At 43.8% G+C, this 22,183-nt stretch overlaps 1 protein-coding gene across 1 annotated transcript in view; it reads left to right on the forward strand.

The window, feature by feature from the left end:
* Nucleotides 1-1,728: 1,728 nt before the first annotated feature.
* Nucleotides 1,729-22,183, forward strand: part of USP10 (ubiquitin specific peptidase 10) — a 68,516-nt gene continuing 48,061 nt past the window's right edge. Inside the window, exon 1 of the mRNA XM_053553610.1 lies at nucleotides 1,729-1,866. Coding sequence (XP_053409585.1) covers nucleotides 1,846-1,866 — 21 coding nt within the window. The 5' untranslated portion in view covers nucleotides 1,729-1,845. The remainder of the gene's footprint in view (nucleotides 1,867-22,183) is intronic.

The following is a 22,183-nucleotide window of genomic DNA, read 5'->3' on the forward strand; positions in this document are numbered from 1 at the left end:
TGACTCTAGCCTGGGAGACACAGTGAGATTTTGTCTGTCTAAAAAAAAAAGAAGAAGAAGAAGAAAAAGAAAAGAAAAAAGTTTGCAAGTGTTATGATACTCATCTCTAAATTTTTCAGAATGCATCACCTAACAATAAGGATATTCTGCCAATGAGTACAATATCATTATTACACTATACAAATTACCAGTAAGTAATTAAAATCATCTTTATCCAGACAATATTCATATTTTTTCAATTGTGGTGGCGCCTGTAGCTCAAGCGGCTAAGGGGCCAACCACATACACCAGAGCTGGTGGGTTCAAATCCGGCCTGGACCTGCCAAACAATGACAACTACAACCAAAAAAATAGCTGGGCATTGTGGTGGGTGCCTGTACTGAGTCCCAGCTCCTCGGGAGGCTGAGGGAAGAGAATAGCTTGAGCCCAAGAGTTTGAGGTTGCTGTGAGCTGTGATGCCACTGTACTCTACCCAGGACCATAGCTTGAGGCTCTGAATAAAAAAAAAAATTTTTTTTTTCTCCAATTGTTGAAAATAAATAGTAAAAGAAACTTTAAAATAGACCAGGATCCAACCAAGATTGACGCATTGCATTGGTAATGTGTTTTTAGCTTTCTTATTTTGGAACTGTCTGTCTCTGTCACTTAAGGTTTTTCACTGAATCCTAGTTTTGAAGAGACAAGGCCTGCTCTTCTTTGTGATATGGGAATACATCTCATAGTTCATCTCCTGTTCAGCATAGGGGCCGGCAATAGCAGGCTCTCTCCTGACATTTGTTGAACAAATGAAACCAAACCATAATAGTTACGAATAGTAGTCACAGCAGCTAATTTTTTTGAGGGCTTTCTTGGCCAGTGCACTCTCATTTATCTAACTTGTTCCATACAGAAATCTTAGGAGGTAAGACGTTTTATTATCTCACTGACAGGTAAGCAAACCAAGGGTTAGTAAAGTAAGTCATTTGCCTGAAATCCCACAGGTATAAAGCGGGCCGAACCAGATTGGTACACTTACTGACCGGTAAATGCGGCGGTCAGGGCTCACTGATTCTTAAATAAACGAACGAACCGATGATCCAAAGCTGGTCTGTGTACCTGCACGCCTGTGTGTAACAGAGAGCACTTACTGAGGGCTTACCATTTGGCGGCCCATTCTAAGCGCTTTACGTGCTCTTTTGTGCTTTTTCGTCTTGTTTCATCTTCCAACGCCTAGCAAAAGGCGTGGCACAGACTTGGCGCCCAGGCAACATTTGTGGAGTGAATGAACAATGAATGGATGGACGGAAATGTGATCTCCATAAACCAGAGACTCTCGGGGATCTTAGGCAATAACTTCAGGGGCCCCTGCCCAGGGAAACCCTGGACGTCCGCCGGCCCCGGGCAGACCTCACACTGAGGCTGCCGGGCTCCCCAGAGGACCCGAGTCCCGCTGCCGGTGACCCAGGTGGCCTCCCCAGCAGGTGAGAAAGCCCAGGGCCCGCTAGCGCTTCGCCTTTGTCCTCTCCATTAGTACGCACTTTCCCCTTCCGGCACCGCAGCAGGGCCTCAGCGGGCTTGTGACCCTCGGCCCGCCCGCCGCACCCCAGCCCGAGGGGCGCAGGGCTCAGAGTCCACCCCTCCGCGCTCCAGCGGCGGCTGGGAAGGTCGGCGGCCCAGGCGGCGCACGCCCACCTGTCGGCCGCGCAGGCGCAGCAGCGCGCCGGCCTCCCCGCGCCCCGCGGCGAGCGCCCAGTGCGCAGGCGCGGCGGCCGATGCGAGTGTGTATGTGCGGGCGAGAAGATGGCGGCGGCGGGGGAAGCAGCGTGAGGAGCCGGGGAACCCCGAGTCTCATTGAAACGGGCCACGATGGCCCTCCACAACCCGCAGGTAGCCGCCGGCCCGCGCTGTCGGCCGGAAGGGGCCCCGAGCCCAGGGCAGGCTGGCGCCGGGGCGGGCGGACTGGGGCCCGCACCCTGCCCGGAGCGAGCGTGTGGGAGTGGGGGAGGGCGCCGGGACACGCTGCCTGGGCCTAGGCCTGAGCCGCCCGCTGCCTCCGCGCCCTCGGCCGTCCCCCGCGCGTTCCTCCGCGCCCGAGCTGTCCAGGCTCTCCAGTCCCGGGGAGGCCGAGGGGCGGAGGCGCCGGGCCCGGTCTTGGGGAGGGCGTGGGGGCGCCGAAGGGGTTAACCGCCCCAGGCTGGACCGCGGGGCGAGGCCGGGGTGTGGAAGCTGGGCCCTCCCCGGCGAGCCGGCCGGGAGAGGCAGCCTGGGGGCTGCTGGAGCCCTTTGGTTGCCGTCCGGTTGCAGTCTTTGCCTGGAGCTTGCCTAAGAGATTTGGGGGTGCCTCGTTGTCTCCGAGCGCCTGTGCCCCCAAAGCTCACCTTGTCAGCTTGATTGATGGCGCGGGGGGTTGCTGATTTTCTCATTTTAGACCCAAGTCACCGAGGAGCAGCGTTAGGCTACTGTTGGAAAGAAAACTCGAAATAAGTCGCAATGACCGTACTTTACTTGCATTTGAGTGACATCTTTTGCACGAACCCATCCTAACCAGCGTCACACTAACGCACCCTGTCAGGACAGTATCTAAAGCTTAGGTGCCCTTAGAAATAATTGCAGAGTGGAAAGAAAGAGTCAAATTATTCTTTCTGTTTTGGGGAGATGTACGTGTAGAGTTAAGCTCTTCCTGCCCTCCTCCACCCATTCTCCCTCCCCCCCACCAAATTACAATTATTCTGCATAAAAATCGGCGTGTGCTATTATTTATAGTCAGGCTTGCTTTAGAGCATTGATTTGTTGACATCTAATCCCTAGAAATTGTTGCACACTTTTATGCCGTCTCAATGTGCTTTTGTATTAAATGTGGGGAAATGAAACAAAGTAGCTGTTGGGAAAACTGGTAACCCTTCAAAAGCAATTGGTTTTTGTTGCCCTCTGGCAAGTGAAGTCGATCTGATTGGACCTCCTTTTAAAAATGAATTTAATAACTATTGAAATTAATACGTGTTGTGGAATTTAAAATGTGAACACCTTTTAAAAATTAGATCTTGAAGTTGCAATTTTGTTGAATTTTCTGGTACTTTAGTTTGCATCAGAATTGCCCCACCCCCATTAACTTTTTGTTCTTTTGCACATTTGCTTTTGTTAAGTGTTTAGTGTAGTTCTTTGCACCAAAAAAGAACAAAGTAGTTGTTGAATGATTTTTACAAACGTGTAATTGAAAGGTTTTCTTGTTAAGAGGTTTGGCATTTGCCTTTTTTCAACTTAAATAATAGCTTATTTTATTGTTAAAATTAGTGTAAACAGTTGTAAGTTTCATTCATTGTGATTTTGAACTGAAAAAACCCGGTTTGGGCATAATTCACTTCCTTTACAATTATAATGCAAAATTGAATGAAATGTTAATTTAGTAATGATAATATGTAAACCTAATTGTAATTTCATTCACATTCATTGTTGGGTGTTTTACGCCACTGAATTGCCTATATACTTCTTTACAAAACATAGAATGGCAAAAGTCAGCTGAACATAAATGTTAAACACTTTGAGTTTATTCTTTTAAAATATGATTTAAATGCTTTTACGTTCTAGCATGGAGAAGGTAACAAAGAAAACAGTTTGATTTTTCAGTCTTCACTTTAAAAGCGTGATAATGGAATCATATGCCGTGTTTGATTACTGAATCCTGCTTGAGTCATTCTGAGCATTTTAAGTTTTATTCAGATGCTTGCTGTCCTAAGGGTCTTGAAGCCTTTAATGGTCATTTATTCATTAATTCAGCAAATAGCGTTCATTTCCCTGTGCTAAGCCCCACAATATGCATATTACTTGTTTACTGTTGGGAATAAGAACCACGAGTAAACAGGAAAGTCTCATTTTAAAATTGACTTGTGATGGTTACAGTTAAACATTTTATACAGATAGTAGCCCATTTTTGTATTATTAGAAAATATTGGTTAAGTTCTGCTCCCTGTATTGAAGTGCAATAGTGAAGAATGCCAGTAACTGTCATTGTTTTAACAGAAACAAATGTTACACTTTACTAGTTGAAGTGTAAGTTGAAGTAAATATTGTTGTCACCAGGGGAACCAATTAAATAATTTGGGGTTGGGCGGTGCCTGTGGCTCAGTGGGTAGAGCGCTGGCCCCATATACCGAGGGTGGCAGGTTCATACCCAGCCCCAGCCAAACTGCGACAACAATAAAAAATAGCCGGGCGTTGTGGCGGGCGCCTGTAGTCCCAGCTGCTCGGGAGGCTGAGGCAAGAGAATCGCTTAAGCCCAGGAGCTGGAGGTTGCTGTGAGCTGTGTGAGGCCATGGCACTCTACTGAGGGCGATAAAGTGAGACTCTTTCTCTACCCAAAAAAAAAAAATAAATAAATAAAAAATAAATAATTTGGGGTTATTAATTTGAAGCTATCAGTTCTGCCGTATACCTAAAGAAATTTTTGTGATCATTGAAGTTGTTTATGGTGAAATCACCACGATAACGCTTCCGACACCCAGTCTGGCTATCATGTACTTGGTTCCTGTTCCTGTCCTCTGCCTGGGGTGAGACTCACCTCAGTCTTTCTATGATCTTGTGGTAGTGGCCCCCACATTTTGCATGGTGGAATTTCTTGGATCCAACTACAGCATATGGCAGAAAGGCTTACTATGTTGCTGAATATCTGTTTATAACTGGCTGCTGGATTAGTGTTAATTCTTAAAAGATACATTTTTATTGGAGGATAACAACACAGTGAGCAGCTGAAGTAAATAAAATTATTTGAAATGCTGACAGCATATTTGGAGATAACAATTTTCCTTTTCCTTTCCTAAACAAAATGTTTAAACACGTCCCAAGGCTAGTGGTTTCTCCAGAGAGACTGTTTAGGTGCACTTCATCCAGGGCCTCACCTTGGTGCTCCTGAGCCCTCTGGTTGTTCACATTGTACTGAAGTCACGTGGCACCATAAGTGAAAGAAGTGAATCAGAAGAGCAAGAGTGAGGGCGCGTGTTCAGCGTTGTGTTATGTGCAGCTGGCGGGGTTTAAACAGTGGTTCACGTAGGAAAACTTAAAGGAGAAAAGGATTACAAAGCTTAATGATTATTTTTTAATGCTAAGCCTATGTGGCACATTTACTTTGTGCAGCGCTTAGAATATAATTATTACATAATTGAGAAAAGTGGTGTCCTCTCCACGGTTTGTGTGTGTGTGTGTTTAATACGAATTTCAGACATGTAAGTATTTTCTATTAATGGATCTGGGTTTTTGAGTGGCACATTAAACAAGATTGCTGAAGGCACTTCCTACTGATAGTATACTAAAGTATGAAAAATAGTAGTATGAGCTTGCTTTTGAATTTGTAATTAGGCGGTTACATTTCTATTTACTGCCACACATGCAAGAATCACTATCTCACAAAACGGATAAATCTGTTTTCAATGGAATTTGCTGGCCTTGGGCCATTGGATTACTGTCATTTGTCACTTTAGTGCTACTTCAGCAGTGTAGATGTTCATTTCCAAAGACTTGTGTGCTTGGACTGCAGTTTTCCTGTGTGTTGAAGTGATCTCCCCAGAGATCTTTCTGTGACCATTTTTGTCAATGCAGGCTGGATTAGGAACTAGTGTTGAAAACATAAAGGTAGCCATGGGGTATGTTTATCGTGTTTGTTACAAGGATCAGAAAATGTAGAATTTATCATAAGTCTAGATGTGGAATCTTAAGATGATAGACTTTATATGAGCTGGCTATTTTCTGATTGAAAGCTTCTGCCCATGACCCCATTTTCATGAGAAGACCAAGAAACCAGAGCTGCCTGCCAGCACCTTCATTCTTTCCCTTTCATGAAACACGTCTTGTTCTGGTTGTCTTCTCCTGGAATGGGGTAGGTGAGGTGTTGAGATACAAGTGTGATTTGAGGCTGGAAGAGAAAGGTAAGGTCAGAGAGGATCAAAGCCTGTCTTGAGTTCCCTTTTCTGGCTTCCGTGAGGATTGTTTGCAGCAAGTGTGCACATAGAGTGGAAACGCCTAGTGCCCTGCACTGGAGATTGCTCTGCACAGTAATAATGGCTGTTCTGAGCTGTCCTTTTTGGGCTTATGCCTGCGGCTTTATCAGTTGTCATCCTTCAGATCAATTCTCAATTAATTTTTCTGGTATCAGCTTGAGGGCCATCTCCTAAGCCTATAGGCTACCATTCGAGAGTCTTACAACTAATGCATTTGAAATGAGTGCTTCCTCATTAAAAGTCAAGGTTTTCCCTGCCCCCTTTTTTTTTTTTTTTTTGAGACAGAGTCTCACTCTGTCACCCTCGGTAGAGTGCCATGGTGTCACACAGCTCACAGCAACCTCCGACTCCTGGGCTTAGGTGATACTCTTGCCTCAGCCTCCCTAGTAGCTGGGACTATAGGCACCCGCCACAACGGCTGGCTATTTTTTGTTGCAGTTTGGCCGGGGCCAGGTTTGAACCCGCCAGCCTCGGTATATGGGGGCCGGTGTCCTACTCACTGAGCCACAGGTGCCGTCCAGTTTCCCTGCTCTTGTGCCTTCAATACCTGATTTTTACATCTAGCCTTCTCATTTCTTTCTTTTCTGTCTTTGATGGTGGTAGATTTTTGTTTGTCCATTTATCCTTGTTTTATGAAGAAATGCTTCTTTTCATCTGTCATAGGTACAGACATTAGTATGCTCTTGCTTTTCTCTTGCAGTTTTAAAACTATCAGTAGTCATTACAACAGTTCCAAACTTATGCGCATCAGAGCTACTGTGGAAAAATATATGTATGTATAAATTCTAATTGAATAATACTAGATGTGTCCAGTGTGCCCCTCTGTAAGAAACTGAAGATAGAGAAAAGCATTAAAACTGCATAAAACAGAGGGGTTTATTATAGACCTGTCACTGTGGACACTCTGTCAGGGATGGCAAAGGCACAATCCAGTGACTTGGACACCTCCTAAAGTCCTTAGATGAGATCTGCTGGCTGGGTGGGATATGGTGGGGACAAGTTTTTGTCCACCAAAATGGAAGTTTAGGCCAAGCATGGTGGCTCATGCCTGTAACCCTAGCACTCTGGGAGGCCAAAGGGGGAAGATCCTTTGAGCTCAGGAGTTCAGACCCTGTCTCTACTAAAAACAGAAAAATTAGCCAAGCATCCCTGCAGGCTCCTATGGTTTCAGCTACTCAAGAGGCTGAGGCAGTACTACTTGAACTCAGGAATTTGAGGGTGCTGTGAGCTAAGCTCATGCCCCAGCACTCTAGTGTAAGGCATCAGAAAGAGACTGTCTCAAAAAAAAAAAAGAAAAAGGTTTACTATTATTGTATGTGTCAAAATGCTTTATTTTGGCGGGGTGCAGTGGCTCACGCCTGTAATCCCAGCACTCTGGGAGGCTGAGGTAAGGGGATTTGCCTGAGCTCACAGGTTCAAGACCAGTCTGAGCAAGAGCAAGACCTCATCTCAAAAAATAGCCAGGTATTGTGGCCAGCTCCTGTAGTTCCAGCTACTCGGGAGGCTGAGGCAAGAGAATTGCTTGAGCCCAAGAGTTTTGAGGTTGCTGTGAGCTGTGATGCCACAGCATACTATAGAAGGCAACAAAGTGAGATTCTGTCTCAAAAGAAGAAAAAGCTTATGTTGATGTTTAAAAAATTTATGGAATATAGCCAAATTTCTGTATAAATTACATTTTGCAGGCCATGGACCTTGTGAACTAGGACTATCCAAAGGCATTTACTGTAAGAGTCTGTGTCTAACGAGTTACAGTCTACCTTGTTTAATTGTCCTATAGATTGATAGTGCCCTTTGCTGTGGATAAAAGCAATACATTTTAATTTTATTACATCATTTAAATTTCATCAGGACCAATTAACTCGTGAATTTATTTGATATTCTAGTAACTGTCAAGAGGTTCAGAGCATTCCCTTTTTTCTTTTCTCCTATTTTAGACAGTTTTCAAAAACTTGAGAGAGTGAAGTAATGGCTCTCTTTAGAGACTTCCATCTTATATCATTACCTAACTACTCTTCTTATTCATCTGAAACTATTTACCTTTTTCCTTTTGATGGGATATGTTGGGCTAAATAGAAGATAATAGGAAAATTGAGTTTAATTTAGAGTTTTTGGATATTCCTGAACTATGTAAAAAACCTCTTGACATATTTTAAAAATGTTTTTCAGACTTTATTTTTTTAGAGCAGTTTTAAGTTCACAGCAAAATTGAGAGGAAGGCACAGATTTCCCATAAGCCCTTTTTCTAGAAATTTTAAGTATTAATAATAATTTCTCTTAGGTGGTTGTTGAGACTGCATTAAATATTTATTTACGACACGAAGTAGGCCTTTTGGGTAGATGTGATCATTGGACAAGGGGGAACCCATTTGTTATACAGTACTCAGCTTTGCAGTAATCACTGTTTGAAGACCGCTGTGTGGCCTGTGAGCTGCGTGGTCTATAAAGTGCCTTAGCGCTGGGGGTGCTCTGTCAAGGATGGTTACTACCTTGACGAGTACAGAAAGACCCAGGGCGGCAGTGACTTGAGGTGACATGGCTGATGGTGATGAGCGACTTAAAAGCAGGTCTTTGACTTACCAATCTTTTGCTTTTACCAAACTGCTTTCCTGGAAGAGGCTGATGAAAGCATAAAGCTTCACATTGTGGCTTCCCCTGGTAGTTCCTTGGTGAAAGTTTATTGAATAAGTGAAATAAATGTTTAAAGACTTAAATAGGTCACTAATTACCAAGTGTGTTACTAATATGTTACTAATTACTAAATTGTGTGGGTGCATTTTGATAAAGTCCTTTTTTTGTTTTTGTTTTTAGAGAAGGGGTCTCCCTCTGGCTCAGGCTGGTCTTGAACCACCCACACCCACCTCGGCCTCCCAGAGTGCTAGGATTACAGGCATGAGCCACCTCACCCAGGCAGAAAAGCCTATATTTTAAGTTATAAAATAAAGATATGTTATTTTTAAAACATGTAAACAATACAAAAGTATTTAAAGTAAAAGTCATTCTTTTCCTCTCTCTGATCCTTAATCCTCAGTTTAATATGTATCTTCTGTTTTTTTTTTCTGTTAGGGCATCTTTTTCCCCCATAATTTCATAATACAGTCTAACCAGATAGTCACTGAACTGAACTTTTTAGAGCAAATCTAGTTTTCAGAATTATTGACAGCATCTACTCTAGTTGGGTTTCTGTTTTTACCAGTTTTTATCAGTTTTCCCCAGGAATAGAGCAAAAACTCTGGAAGTTAATGTGCCTCATTAGGGACTAGTGCGCTGAGGCCTGTGGAAGTGTGGTAGAGATTTCCTGTTACTGTGTCCAAACAACTTTTTTTTTTTAAGAGACAGTCTTACTTTATAGCCCTCTAGAAAGTGCTATGGTTTTACAGCTCACAGCAACCTTCAACTCCTGGGTTCAGGTGATTCTCTTGCTTTAGCCTCCCAAGTAGCTGGGACTACAGGCACCCGCCACAATGCCAAGCTATTTTTTTTTTATTTTTATAAATTTTATTATAGAATTATTATTTTTTTTTTTTTTTTTTTTTAATTTGGCCGGGGCTGGGTTTGAACCCGCCACCTCCGGCATATGGGACCGGCACCCTACCCGCTGAGCCACAGGCACTGCCCTATAGAATTATTTTTATTGTTAAATCATAGCTGTGTACATTAGTGCAATCAAGGGATACAATGTGCTGGTTTCAGATACAATCTGAAATATTTTCATCAAACTGTTCAATGTAGCCTTCATGGCATTTTCTTAGTTATCCTATGTAGACATTTGTATTCTGCCTTTAGTAAGTTTCGCCTGTACCTATTCTAAGATGCACCATAGGTGTGGCCCCACCCATTACCCTCCCTCCACCCTAACCTCCCCACTCCCTTCCCCCTCGGGCCTTTCCTCATAGTCTTGTGCTATAGTTGGGTTATAGCCTTCATGTGAAGCTATAATTTAGCTTCATAGTAGGGCTGAGTACATTGGATACTTTTTCTTCCATTCCTGAGATACTTTGCTAAGAAGAATATGTTCCAGCTCCATCCATGTAAACACGAAAGAGGTAAAGTCTCCATCTTTCTTTAAGGCTGCATAATATTCCATGGTATACATGTACCACAATTTGCTAGTCCATTCATGGGTCGATGGGCACTTGGGCTTCTTCCATGACTTAGCAATTATGAATTGGGCTGCAATAAACATTCTGGTACAAATGTCTTTGTTATATTGTGATTTTAGGTCTTCTGGGTATAAACCTAGTAAAGGAATTATAGGATCGAACGGCAGGTCTATTTTTAGGTCTCTAAGTATTCTCCAAACATCCTTCCAGAAGGAATGTATTAGTGTGCATTCCCACCAGCAATGTAGAAGTGTGCCCTTTCCTCCACATCCACGCCATCTCTGGTTTTGGCATTTTGTTATGTGGGCTACTCTTACTGGGGTTAGGTGATACCTCAAAGTAGTTTTGATTTGCATTTCTCTGATGATTAAGGATGATGAGCTTTTTTTCATGTGTTTGTAGATCGTGCGTCTGTCTTCTTTTTTTTTTTTTCTGGTTTTTGGCCAGGGCTAGGTTTGAACCCGCCACCTCCAGCATATGGGACCGGCGCCCTACTCCTTGAGCTACAGGCGCCGCCCGCGTCTGTCTTCTTTAGAGAAATTTCTCTTCAAGTCCCTTGCCCACCCTGAGATGGGGTCATATGTGTTCTTTTCTTGCTAATATGTTTGAGTTCTCTGTGGATTCTGGTTATTAGACCTTTATTGAAGGTATAATCTGCAAATATTTTCTCCCATTCTGAGGGCTGTCTGCTTGCTTTACTTACTATGTTCTTGGCTGTGCAGAAGCTTTTTAGTTTGATTAGGTCCCAGTAGTGTATTTTTGATATGCTTCAATTGCCTGGGGAGTCCTCCTCATAAAATATCCACCCAGGCCGATTCCTTCAGGAGTTTTCCCTGCACTTTCTTCAAGTATTTTTATAGTTTCATGTCTTAAGTTGAAATCTTTTATCCAGTGAGAGTCTATCTTAGTTAATGGTGAAAAGTGTGAGTCCAGTTTCCATCTTCTTTTTTTTTTTTTTTTTGTAGAGACAGAGTCTCACTTTATGGCCCTCGGTAGAGTGCCGTGGCCTCACACAGCTCACAGCAACCTCCAACTCCTGGGCTTAAGCGATTCTCTTGCCTCAGCCTCCCGAGTAGCTGGGACTACAGGCGCCCGCCACAACGCCCGGCCATTTTTTGGTTGCAGTTTGGCCGGGGCCGGGTTTGAACCCACCACCCTCGCAGTTTCCATCTTCTACAGGTTGCCAGCCAGTTCACCCAGCACCATTTGTTAAATAGGGAATCTTTTCCCCACTGAATGTTTTCAATTGGCTTGTCAAAGATCAAATAATGGTAGGTAGCTGGATTCATCTCTTGGTTCTCTATTCTGTTCCAGACATCTACTTCTCTGGTTTTGTGCCAATACCATGCTGTTTTGATCACTATCGATTTATAGTACAGTCTCAGGTCTGGTAGCATGATTCCTCCTGCTGTGTTTTTATTGCTGAGTAATGTTTTGGCTATTCGAGTTTTTTTCTGATTCCATATAAAACGAAGTATTATTTTTTTCTAGATCTTTAAAATATGACAATGGAGCTTCATAGGAATTGCATTAAAATTATATATTGCTTTGGTAGTATGGACATTTTAACAATGTTGATTCTTCCCAGCCATGAGCATGGTATGTTTTTCCATTTGTTAATGTCTTCAGCTATTTCTTTTCTTAAAGTTTCATAGTTCTCTTTGTAGAGATCTTTCACGTCCTTTGTTAGGTATACTCCCAAATATTTCATCTTCTTTGGCACTACTGCGAAAGGAATAGAGTCCTTGACTGTTTTTCAGCTTGGTTATTGTTAGTATATATAAAGGCTACAGATTTATGGGTGTTGATTTTGTAGCCTGAGACATTGCTGTATTCCTTGATCACTTCTAAAACTTTTGTAGTAGAATCCCAAGTGTTTTCCAGATATACGATCATATCATCTGCGAAGAGTGAAAGTTTGATCTCTTCTGACCCTATGTGGATACCCTTGATCGCCTTTTCTTCCCTAATTGCAATGGCTAAAACTTCCATTACAATGTTAAAGATCAATGGAGACAATGGGCAACCTTGTCTGGTTCCTGGTCTAAGTGGAAATGATTTCAATTCAACTCCATTCAATACGATATTGGCTGTGGGTTTGCTGTAGATGGCCTCTATTAGTTTAAGAAATGTCCCTTCTGGCGCCACCTGTGGCTCAGTGAGTAGGGTGCCGGCCCCATATGCCGAGGGTGGCGGGTTCAAACCCAGCCCCGGCCAAACTGCAACCAAAAATAGCCGGGCGTTGTGGCGGGCGCCTGTAGTCCCAGCTACTCGGGAGGCTGAGGCAAGAGAATCCCTTAAGCCCCAGGAGCTGGAGGTTGCTGTGAGCTGTGTGAGGCCACAGAACTCTACCGAGGGCCATAAAGTGAGACTCTGTCTCTACAAAAAAAAAAAAAAAAAAAGAAATGTCCCTTCTATACCAATTTTCTTAAGTGTTCTGATCATGAAGGGATGCTTTTTCCTCCATCAATTGAAAGAATCATATGGTCCTTATTTTTTAGTTTGTTTATGTGCTGAATTACATTTATCGATTTACATATATTGAACCAGCCTTGAGACCCTGGGATAAATCCCACTTGGTTGTGGTGTATAATTTTTTTGATGTGTTGTTGGATTCTGTTTGTTAGGATCTTATTGAGTATTTTTGCATCAATATTCATTAGTGATATTGGTCTATAATTTTCTTTTCTTGTTGGATCATTCCCTGGTTTGGGGATCAAGGTGATGTTTGCTTCATAGAATGTGTTGGGTAATATTCCTTCTTTTTCTATATTTTGGAAGAGGTTTAGTAATATAGGTACTAGTTCTTCTTTAAAGGTTTGGTAGAATTCTGACGTAAAGCCATCTGGTCCTGGGCTTTTCTTTTTAGGGAGATTTTGTATAGTTGATGCTATTTCAGAACTTGATATAGGCCTGTTCAACATTTCCACTTCATTCTGGCTAAGTCTTTGTAGGTGGCGTACTTCCAGGTATTGGTCGATTTCTTTCAGATTTTCATACTTCTGAGAGTAGAGTTTCTTGTAGTATTCGTTAAGAATTTTTTGAATTTCTGAGGGGTCTGTTGTTATTTCATCATTACCATTTCTGACTGAAGAAATTAGAGATTTTACTCTTTTTTTTCCTGGTTAGGTTGGCCAAAGGTTTATCTATTTTATTGATCTTTTCAAAAAACCATCTTTTGGATTTATTTATCTGTTGTATAATTCTTTTGTTTTCAATTTCATTTAATTCTGCTCTGATTTTGGTTATTTCTTTTCTTCTGCTGGGTTTGGGGTTGGAGTGTTCTTCCTTCTCCAGTTGCTTAAGATGTCCCATTATGTTATTAACTTCCTCTCTTTCCGTTTTCTTGAGGAAGGCTTGCAGTGCTATAAATTTCCCTCTTAGGACTGCCTTTGCTGTATCCCAGAGGTTCTGGTAATTCGTGTCTTGATTGTTGTTTTGTTCCAAAAATTTGGTGATTGCCTTCTTAATCTCGTCTATAACCCATCTATCCTTCAGCATAAGGTTATTTAGCTTCCATGTTTTTGTATGGGTATGCAGGTTCCTGTTGTTATTGAGTTCAACTTTTATTCCATGATGGTCTGAGAAGATGCAAGAAATAATTTCTATTTTTTTAAATTTGCTGAGGTTAGATTTGTGGCCTAGGATGTGGTCGATTTTGGAGTATGTTCCGTGGGCTGGTGAGAACAATGTGTATTCAGTTTTTTTGGGATGAAATGTTCTGTAGATGTCTGTTAAGTCCAGATGTTGAATGGTCGAGTTTAAATCCAAAATTTCTTTGCTTAGCTTCTGTTTGGAGGGTCTACCCAGCACTGCTAAAGGGGTGTTAAAATCTCCATCTACTATGGAACTGGAGGAAATCAAGTTGCTCATGTCTGTTAGTTTGTCTTATAAATTGAAGTGTGTTCTGGTTGGGTGCATAAATATTAATAATTGAAATCTCATCATATTGAGTATTACTTTTAACAAATATCAAGTGTCCATCTTTATCCTTCCTTATTTCGGTTGGTTTAAAGCCTGTTGCATCTGCGAATAGGATTGCAATGCCTGCTTTTTTCTGCTTTCCATTTGCCTGGAGTATAGATGACCATCCCTTCACCCTGAGTCTAAATTTGTCTTTTAATGTAAGATGCGATTCTTGTATGCAGCAGATATCTGGCTTGAGTTTTTGCATCCAGTCAGCCAACCTGTGCCTCTTTAGAGGACAATTTAAACCATTCACATTAACTGAGAATATTGATAAGCCTTTCGAGAGTCCGGTGGACATTTTTAATCCTTTTGCGACTGTGGAAGTTGGAATTTGATCAAAATTTTCAGCGTGGGTTTACTTTTGTGGTGGAGGATTACGCTGGTCTTTATGGAGGATAGGTCTGAGAATAACCTGGAGAGCTGGTTTAGTTATGGCAAATTTCTTCAACATGTGAATGTCTTTGAAGTATTTAATTTCTCTGTCATAAATGAAACTCAGTTTAGCTGGGTACAGGATCCTGGGTTGAAAGTTATTTTGTTTTAGGAGATTAAAAATCGATGACCATCCTCTTCTAGCTTGAAAGTTTTCAGCAGAGAGATCTGCAGTTATTCTAATATTCTTGTCCTTGTAGGTGATGGTTTTCTTTCATCTGGCTGCTTTCAGAATTTTCTCCTTCATATTAACTTTAGTGAAATTGATTATGATGTGTCTGGGGGATGTCTTATTTGGGGGATCACTCTATTGTTGCTGGATCCTTGTGGGGAGTGACCCTGTGTACTTCCTCAGGGGCTGCCCCAGCTGGGTAGTTCTGGTTGTGGAAGCAGCTCCGGAGTGTGACACACCTGGATCCAGCAATAGGGTGGGAGGTGGTGCGCACGGTTTTGGAAGCGTCTGGCGCCCAGTGACTTTGGCACAGAGAGCCCAAGGCTCCAGTAGTCTCTGGCCGGGAGAAGGGCTCTGCACAGAGGCAGGGAGGGCTCTGGAGGGCACGTGACTACCAGAGTCCCTGGCCAGACCAGCAGGCTGGTGTGGAGGCAGGGAGGGTACAGGAGGGAGGACGCAGGGTTGTGCGGCTCCCACAGTTCTTGGTCAGGGCATGCAGAGGCCCAGAGGGCGTGGGTCACGGCGCTGCTCTTATGGAGGTCTGGGCAGCACCAAGCCCAGGAGTTTGAGGTTGCTATGAGCTATGACACCACAGCATTCTACCTTGGGCAACAGCCCGAGGCTCCAGTGTGCCAAAACCAGTCTCACTCTGCCCCTGAGGTTTAAGGCTGTAAGGCAGCTCAGTCCTCGCTTTTAGGCTGCTCAGTCACTAGGTTACTAGCTCCCGCCCGATCCTTGCTCTGCGGCCCACTCAGTGGCTCAGTCTGGGGCCCTAGACAATGCCCAAAGTTCTTTGCACTCCTGCTCAAGCTCTCCCCAAGGTAGTTCAACTGAGTGCCAAGTCCAAAAACACCGAAACAGTTCACAGGTAAGACCTTTCCAGTTTGCATTCTCATTGCTGCTTATACTTAACGGCTGCCGGCTGGATTAGGTCAATCAGACACATTAGGTCGATCAGACACACGCAACCACTTGCCAGTTTTCCACTGTTTTTGTCCTCCTCCTGGGGTCCAGAAGTCCCTTGCTGGCTCCCTGTATCCTCAAAGGGATGATTATAGGCAGATCCCACCAGCCAGAGGTGCCTGGAGTCTTATCTCCCCAGACTCACCCTGCCCAGTTGCAGGGAGGCTGTTACTCGGTTGCCATCTTGCTCCACCTCCAGCCCGGCTATTTTTTTTGTTGTTGCAGTTTGGTTGGGGCCAGGTTCGAACCCGCCACCCTTGGTATATGAGACTGGCGCCCTACCCACTGAGCCACAGGCACCGTCCCAGAACAACTATTTATTTTTTATTTTTTTATTTTTTTGAGACAACCTCAAGCTGTCGCTCTGGGTAGAGTGCTGTGGCATCACAGCTCACAGCAACCTCCTACTCCTGGGCTTAAGTGATTCTCTTGCCTCAGCCTCCCAAGTAGCTGGGACCACAGGCGCCTGCCACAACGCCTGGCTGTTTTTTTGGTTGCAGCCATCATTGTTGTTTGGTGGGCCCAGGCTGGATTCGAATCCGCCAGCTCAAGTGTATGTGGCTGGTGCCTTTAGCCGCTTGAGCCACAGGCACCAAGCCAGAACAACTATTTTTTAAAAAGAAATATTTTGAAGACATTCAAACCCTTAATTAGAGCAGTCAGTTTTTGTATTGTAAAAAAAGAGCTGATTCAAATTCTTGTTGGTCCATTGCCTTTGCACTAGAGCTTCCCAAGAGGACAAATATTTCCTTAGTAGCAGGGATTCATAGGTCACCTGTGCTAGTGAATAGTGAGGATTTCAGTAGTTAACCTGAAGTTCTCACCATCTTTTCCAAAATCAGGTGTTCGTCTCTCAACATTATCAAAGTACTATAGTGCCAAAAAAAATAAAACACTCACCTGCCCCAGTGCCTCCCCCAGAGACAACTACATTTAACTATTTGATACTCTGATAAAATGCAAAATCAGGTCTTCCAAGGGTAGTGTCCTGTTTTGTTTGGGATTAATTTGTAGGTTGTTAGACACTTTTGTTTAGAACCACATATATAGGACTTTATTTTTTGTGATTGTTCAGAGATTTTTGGTGGCTGGAGATTAGGGACACAGCTGAAAAGAGTTCTTGTGTTTTCACAGCGCACAGAGTAGTGGGGGGGGAGAGAAACAGACTGGTGGGTTGGTGAATCAAGGTTTAGGTTGATAATTCCAGTAACAGAAGTGTGAACAACGCAGTCAAGAAAATTCCTTTATTGGGCGGCGCCTGTGGCTCAGTGAGTAGGGCGCCGGCCCCATATGCCGAGGGTGGCAGGTTCAAACCCGGCCCTGACCAAATTGCAACAACAAAAAAATAGCCGGATGTTGTGGCGGGTGCCTGTAGTCCCAGCTATTTGGGAGGCCGAGGCAGGAGAATTGCCTAAGCCCAGGAGTTGGAAGTTGCTGTGAGCTGTGATGCCACGACACTCTACCGAGGGCGATAATGGGAGACTCTATCTCTAGAAAAAAAAAAAATAGAAAAGAAAGAAAATTCCTTTATTTATTCTCATTTGTTCATTGAACAAATTGTCACTGAGTGGCTTCTGTGTGCCAGGTACTGATGATGGAGTGATGAGCAGAAACAGGCATTGCCTTACTAGGGAGCTTCTGGTCTAGTGATGACGTTTGCCATCAGAAAATCACAAGAATGCATGTGTTGTCCCAAAGGAAGGGAACAATCTGGGGAAGTGAAGGAAGGGTCCCCTTGGGCATGGGAACAGCACATGCAGTGGCTTTGTGGCTGGAGGGGTTTGTAGCATGGAAGGTAACTCAGCCAGAGCCTATGCCTTTTTTCTTTTTGAGACAGAATCTCACTTTGTCACCTTTGGTAGAGTGCTGTGGCATCATAGCTCACAGCAACCTCAAACTCTTGGGCTCAAGCGATTCTTGTCTCTCTGTTGTAACTGGGGCTACAGACGCCCGCCACAATGCCCAGCTACTTTTAGAGACAAGGTCTCATTCTTGCTCAGGCTGGTCTCGAACCTGTGAGCTAGTAATCCACTGGCCTCAGCCTCCCAGAGTGCTAGGATTACAGGTGTGAGCCACCACGACCAACCCTGTCTGCGTCTTGAGTGCACTACAAGAGAGGAGGGTTGGCTGCTTGTCCCAACATTGCAGCTTGTGTTAGATGATGTTGTCTTCATATTGAGAAAAATGTGAAAGAGGATGATGTGACATTTGGCCGAGGAACCTCATAATCAGATTGCAGCTGGGGATCACTTTTTCTTGATGCAGAATAGACTGTAACAGGGTCAGGTGGCCATAAGGAGATCATTTAGGAGAGTTGTTGGACTTTTGACTAAGAGAACACAGTGGAGGTTGACAGAAGTTACATGGCCCAGAGATTGTTAGGTGTGAGATGGATTTAAAAAAGGAATAGGGTGTGAATGAGTGTCAGGGAAAGGTGGGGATTGTTTTCTTGTAGAATGGGGACATTTGAGCTATGGTTTTCCAAGTGGAGAAGCTTGAGGGCCAGGGCATTTAGAGGAGAATGTGCAAAGTCTTAAAGCCTGGGGCATGTTTGGGAGACAGATACATTTGTGGCTGAAATGTAGTGCCGGGGAGTCTGGAGAGGCGAGGTAAAGGGTTCATAGTCCAGGCCAAACGCTGAGTTCAGGCTCTTCCAGGCGGGTGGGTTTCTGGGAAAGGTTTGAGGAAGAAGACTTGGTAGGACAACTCTGAGTTGTAGGGGGTTTGATTATGGGGGTTCTCTTCCAGATCTGCTCTCCTTCCTATGGCAATCATTGTAAACCCCATAACTTTGAAGGAAAAAAGTAGGACGTTTCTTTTGGGGACAGATAAGTGGATAGAGAGTTAGGGAAGGCCATTCAGGGCATTCCCTTTGTGGGGAGGAGAGTGAGATGTCCTTAAAAAACAAGCATTTCCCTGATTATACTCCCGGAAGATAAAGAAAATATTGAGAAAAACAGATCACTCATAATATCTCACAACTCTGAGATAACTTCTGTTATTATTTTAAAATGTTTCCTTTAGTACCTTGGTAGTAAATTTCTCTCTCTCTTTTTTTGAGACAGTCTTACCTTGTCACCCTCAGTAGAGTGCTATGGCGTCACAGCTCACAGCAACCTCAAACTCTTGGGCTTAGGAGATTCTCTTGTCTCAGCCTCCCGAGTAGCTGGGACTACAGGTGCCTGCCACAACACCCCGCTATTTTTTCATTGTAGTTGTCATTGCTGTTTGGCAGGCCTGGACTGGACTTGAACCCACCAGCTCCGTTGTATGTGGCTGGCACCCTAGCCGCTGAGCTACAGGCACCCAATTTTTTTTGAGGCAGAGTCTTACTTTGTCCTCCTCGGTAGAGTGCTGTGGCATCATAGCTCACAGCAATTCTCTTGCCTCAGCCTCCCAAATAGCTGGGACTATAGGTGCCTGCCACAGCACTCGGCTGTTTTTTAGAGATGGGGTCTTGCTGGTGCTCAGGCTGGTCTCGAACTCCTGAGCTCAGGCAATCCACCCACTTGGGCCTCCCAGAGTGCTAGGATTACAGGCGTGAGCCACCGAGCCCAGACTTAGCACTTTCCTGTGAATAGTAGTAAGTAAATCATATTTTGGATAGAATGTTTTAACAGCTCTGGTCTGGGTTATTTGTATACAACAACAAAAATACAGGTCTCACCACTCTGAGAATGATTTTTTTTGTGTGTGAGACAGTCTTACTTTATCGCCCTTCGTAGAGAGCTATGGCATCACAGCTTACAGCAACCTTCAGCTCCTGGGCTTAAGGGATTCTCTTGCTTCAGCCACCCGAGTAGCTGGGAGTACAGGCACCTGCCACAACGCCCAGCTATTTTTTTTTTTTTTTTTTTGGTTGTAGTTGTCATTGTTTGGCAGGCCCAGGCCAGGTTCGAACCCGACAGCTCTGGTGTATGTGACTGGCGCCTTAGCCGCTTGAGCTACAGGTGCCACCCTCTCAGAATTATTTTAACTTTAGCACTGAGTGGAATTGTGGGACAGTTGTGAGTAAATAGAACCAGCATAAGAAGCCTAAAAATTTGCTGTTGTGAAGCTGTGTTATGTAGGGTCTTAAGAGTTGAGATTTCAGGCTGGGTGTGGTGAGTCACACCTATAATCTCAGCTCTTTGGGAGGCTGAGGCAGGATTCCCAATACCAGGAGTTTGGGATCAACCTGAGGAAGAGTATGAGCCTGTCTCTACAAAAAGTAGAGAAATTGGGCTTGGTGCCCGCAGCACAGTGGTTACGGCCTCAGCCATGTACATCAGGGCTGGTGGGTTTGAACCCGGCCCAGGCTAGCTAAACAACAATGATAACTGGCATAAAAGATAGCCGGGTGTTGTGGCAGGTGCCTGTAGTCCCAGCTACTTGGGAGGCTGAGGCAAGAGAACCGCTTAAGCCCAGGAGTTTGAGGTTGCTGTGAGCTGTGATGCCACAGCACTCTACCAAGGGTGACAGAGTGAGACTCTATCTCAAAAAAAAAAAAAAAAAAGGAAAGAAAAGAAATGATGTGAAGATAAAATGAAATATGAATAGTAAGTGCCTTTAGCACAGTCCGGACCATAAAGGGTCAACTAACGTACTCATTAGCTGTCTGTCCTCATCTCTTCTGACCCCAGCTCTTTGAAGGTAGGAAACAAAAGGTTGCTTAAACACTTTAAATACTTTTTAGAATCTTTTTTATCCCATTGGTGCTCAATAAACATCTATTTAGTTTGGTGATAAAACTGTTTGAGAATTGTTAGCTATTTTGTCAGTGAGAGTCTTAGGTGCCAAGCATTTTATTAGTAGTAAGAGGCTCCCAGCTGGGTATTGCAGGATCAGGGATGGATAATTAGGGCTTGCCACATTGTGTCTGTAGGATTGACGAGGAGATGAATCTCTTCCGTCTTAGTGATCTTCCTGGATATTGTACAATTACCTTCAGCAAGGTCCTTCTCTTGCCTTTGTTTCATTCACTCACTGGGATTTTGTTCTCTCGTTCTCAGTTGTGTATGATTTCGGTGTGGATTAATTAATTAAAATCTTTAATTCATTCCGTTCTTGTTGTTCTGGCCAAAAATAATTTTTTTTCCAATTTCTACCTGAGAGATTGGAAGAACAGGGAAGTGTGCCATTAACATAAGTGTAACAGCTGGTTTTAAGAAAATAGTGGACTTCTGGAATTGAAGGTTAAACTAGAACATAGAAGTGGAGGTGTCATGGATTTGATAGCCTAGAAAATGGAACTGGAATATAATTGAGTGATCCACCTTGAAGATGTGAATTTGGACTCCATCATTCTACTTGAGCTGTAGAGTAGCTGAGCTGCTTAGGGGAGAAGAGAAAGAGAGTGTCTGAGGGGACAGTCAGGTCTGTGGAGCCCTGGAAGCCAAGGAAGGAAAGTGTTGTGAGTTGTGTGTGAGAGCGAGCTCCTTACTAACGCTGAGATAGATCAGTTGCCTCGAGCGGGAAAGAACAATCTTGGATTGGATTGGAAGGTTATTTTTGAGAAGGTGAAGTTAGGAGATGAAAGTTAGGTTCTAATAATTAAAAGAGCAAATGGGAAATGAGTTCAGTTACAAAAGAAGTGTCTTTTGTGCAAAAGCTATTTCTGAAAAGTTGCATGAGTTTAGTTTTATTATCAAATTATTTCTTGTTTACTTGCATTACAGTTTTTCTTTTGATTGACATTTACTTATGTTTTTTGCCTTAACGTTTTGACTACGGAGCACTCAGAAATGAAATGTACCTACAAAACCTGTAGGCGTTGTCAAAAAGTTCATAATCAGTAAAACCTTGAAAGCACTGGAAGTTTATTTATTTATTTATTTTTTGGCCGGGGCTGGGTTTGAACCCACCACCTCCAGCATATGGGACCAGCGCCCTACCCCTTTGAGCCACAGGTGCCGCCCCGGAAGTTCATATTTTAAAGACATCTGTCCTTAGCTGGGCATTGTGGCGGGCGCCTGTAGTCCCAACTACTTGGGAGGCCGAGGCAAGAGAATTACCTAAGCCCAGGAGTTGGAGGTTGCTGTGAGCTGTGTGATGCCACGGCACTCTACTCAGGGCGATAAAGTGAGACTCTGTCTCTACAACAACAACAACAAAAAGACATCTGTTTTGGACGTTGTTCATTTGCTTATAAAAGTGAATAATCGGGCGGCGCCTGTGGCTCAATGAGTAGGGCGCCGGCCCTATATGCCGAGGGTGGCGGGTTCAAACCCAGCCCCGGCCAAACTGCAACAAAAAATAGCCGGGCGTTGTGGCAGGAGCCTGTAGTCCCAGCTGCTCAGGAGGCTGAGGCAAGAGAATCACGTAAACCCAAGAGTTAGAGGTTGCTGTGAGCCGTGTGACGCCACGGCACTCTAACTGAGGGCGGTACAGTGAGACTCTGTCTCTGTCTCTACAAAAAAAAAAGTGAATAATCATCTCAAATTATGTTGTAATTTTTTCCTTTTGATTTGTGACATAATGAAATAGCTCTATTCACCCTCCTGTTTTCTGCTTAGTTTCTCCACTTTCTTAATCACCTATAGCGTTAGAGCTTTTTCTTGGACCATGGGTAAGGCCCCTACTCATTGATTCTGAACACTGAC

The sequence above is a fragment of the Nycticebus coucang genome, chromosome 2 (genome assembly GCF_027406575.1).
Source record: "Nycticebus coucang isolate mNycCou1 chromosome 2, mNycCou1.pri, whole genome shotgun sequence".
Lineage (NCBI taxonomy): Eukaryota > Metazoa > Chordata > Mammalia > Primates > Lorisidae > Nycticebus > Nycticebus coucang.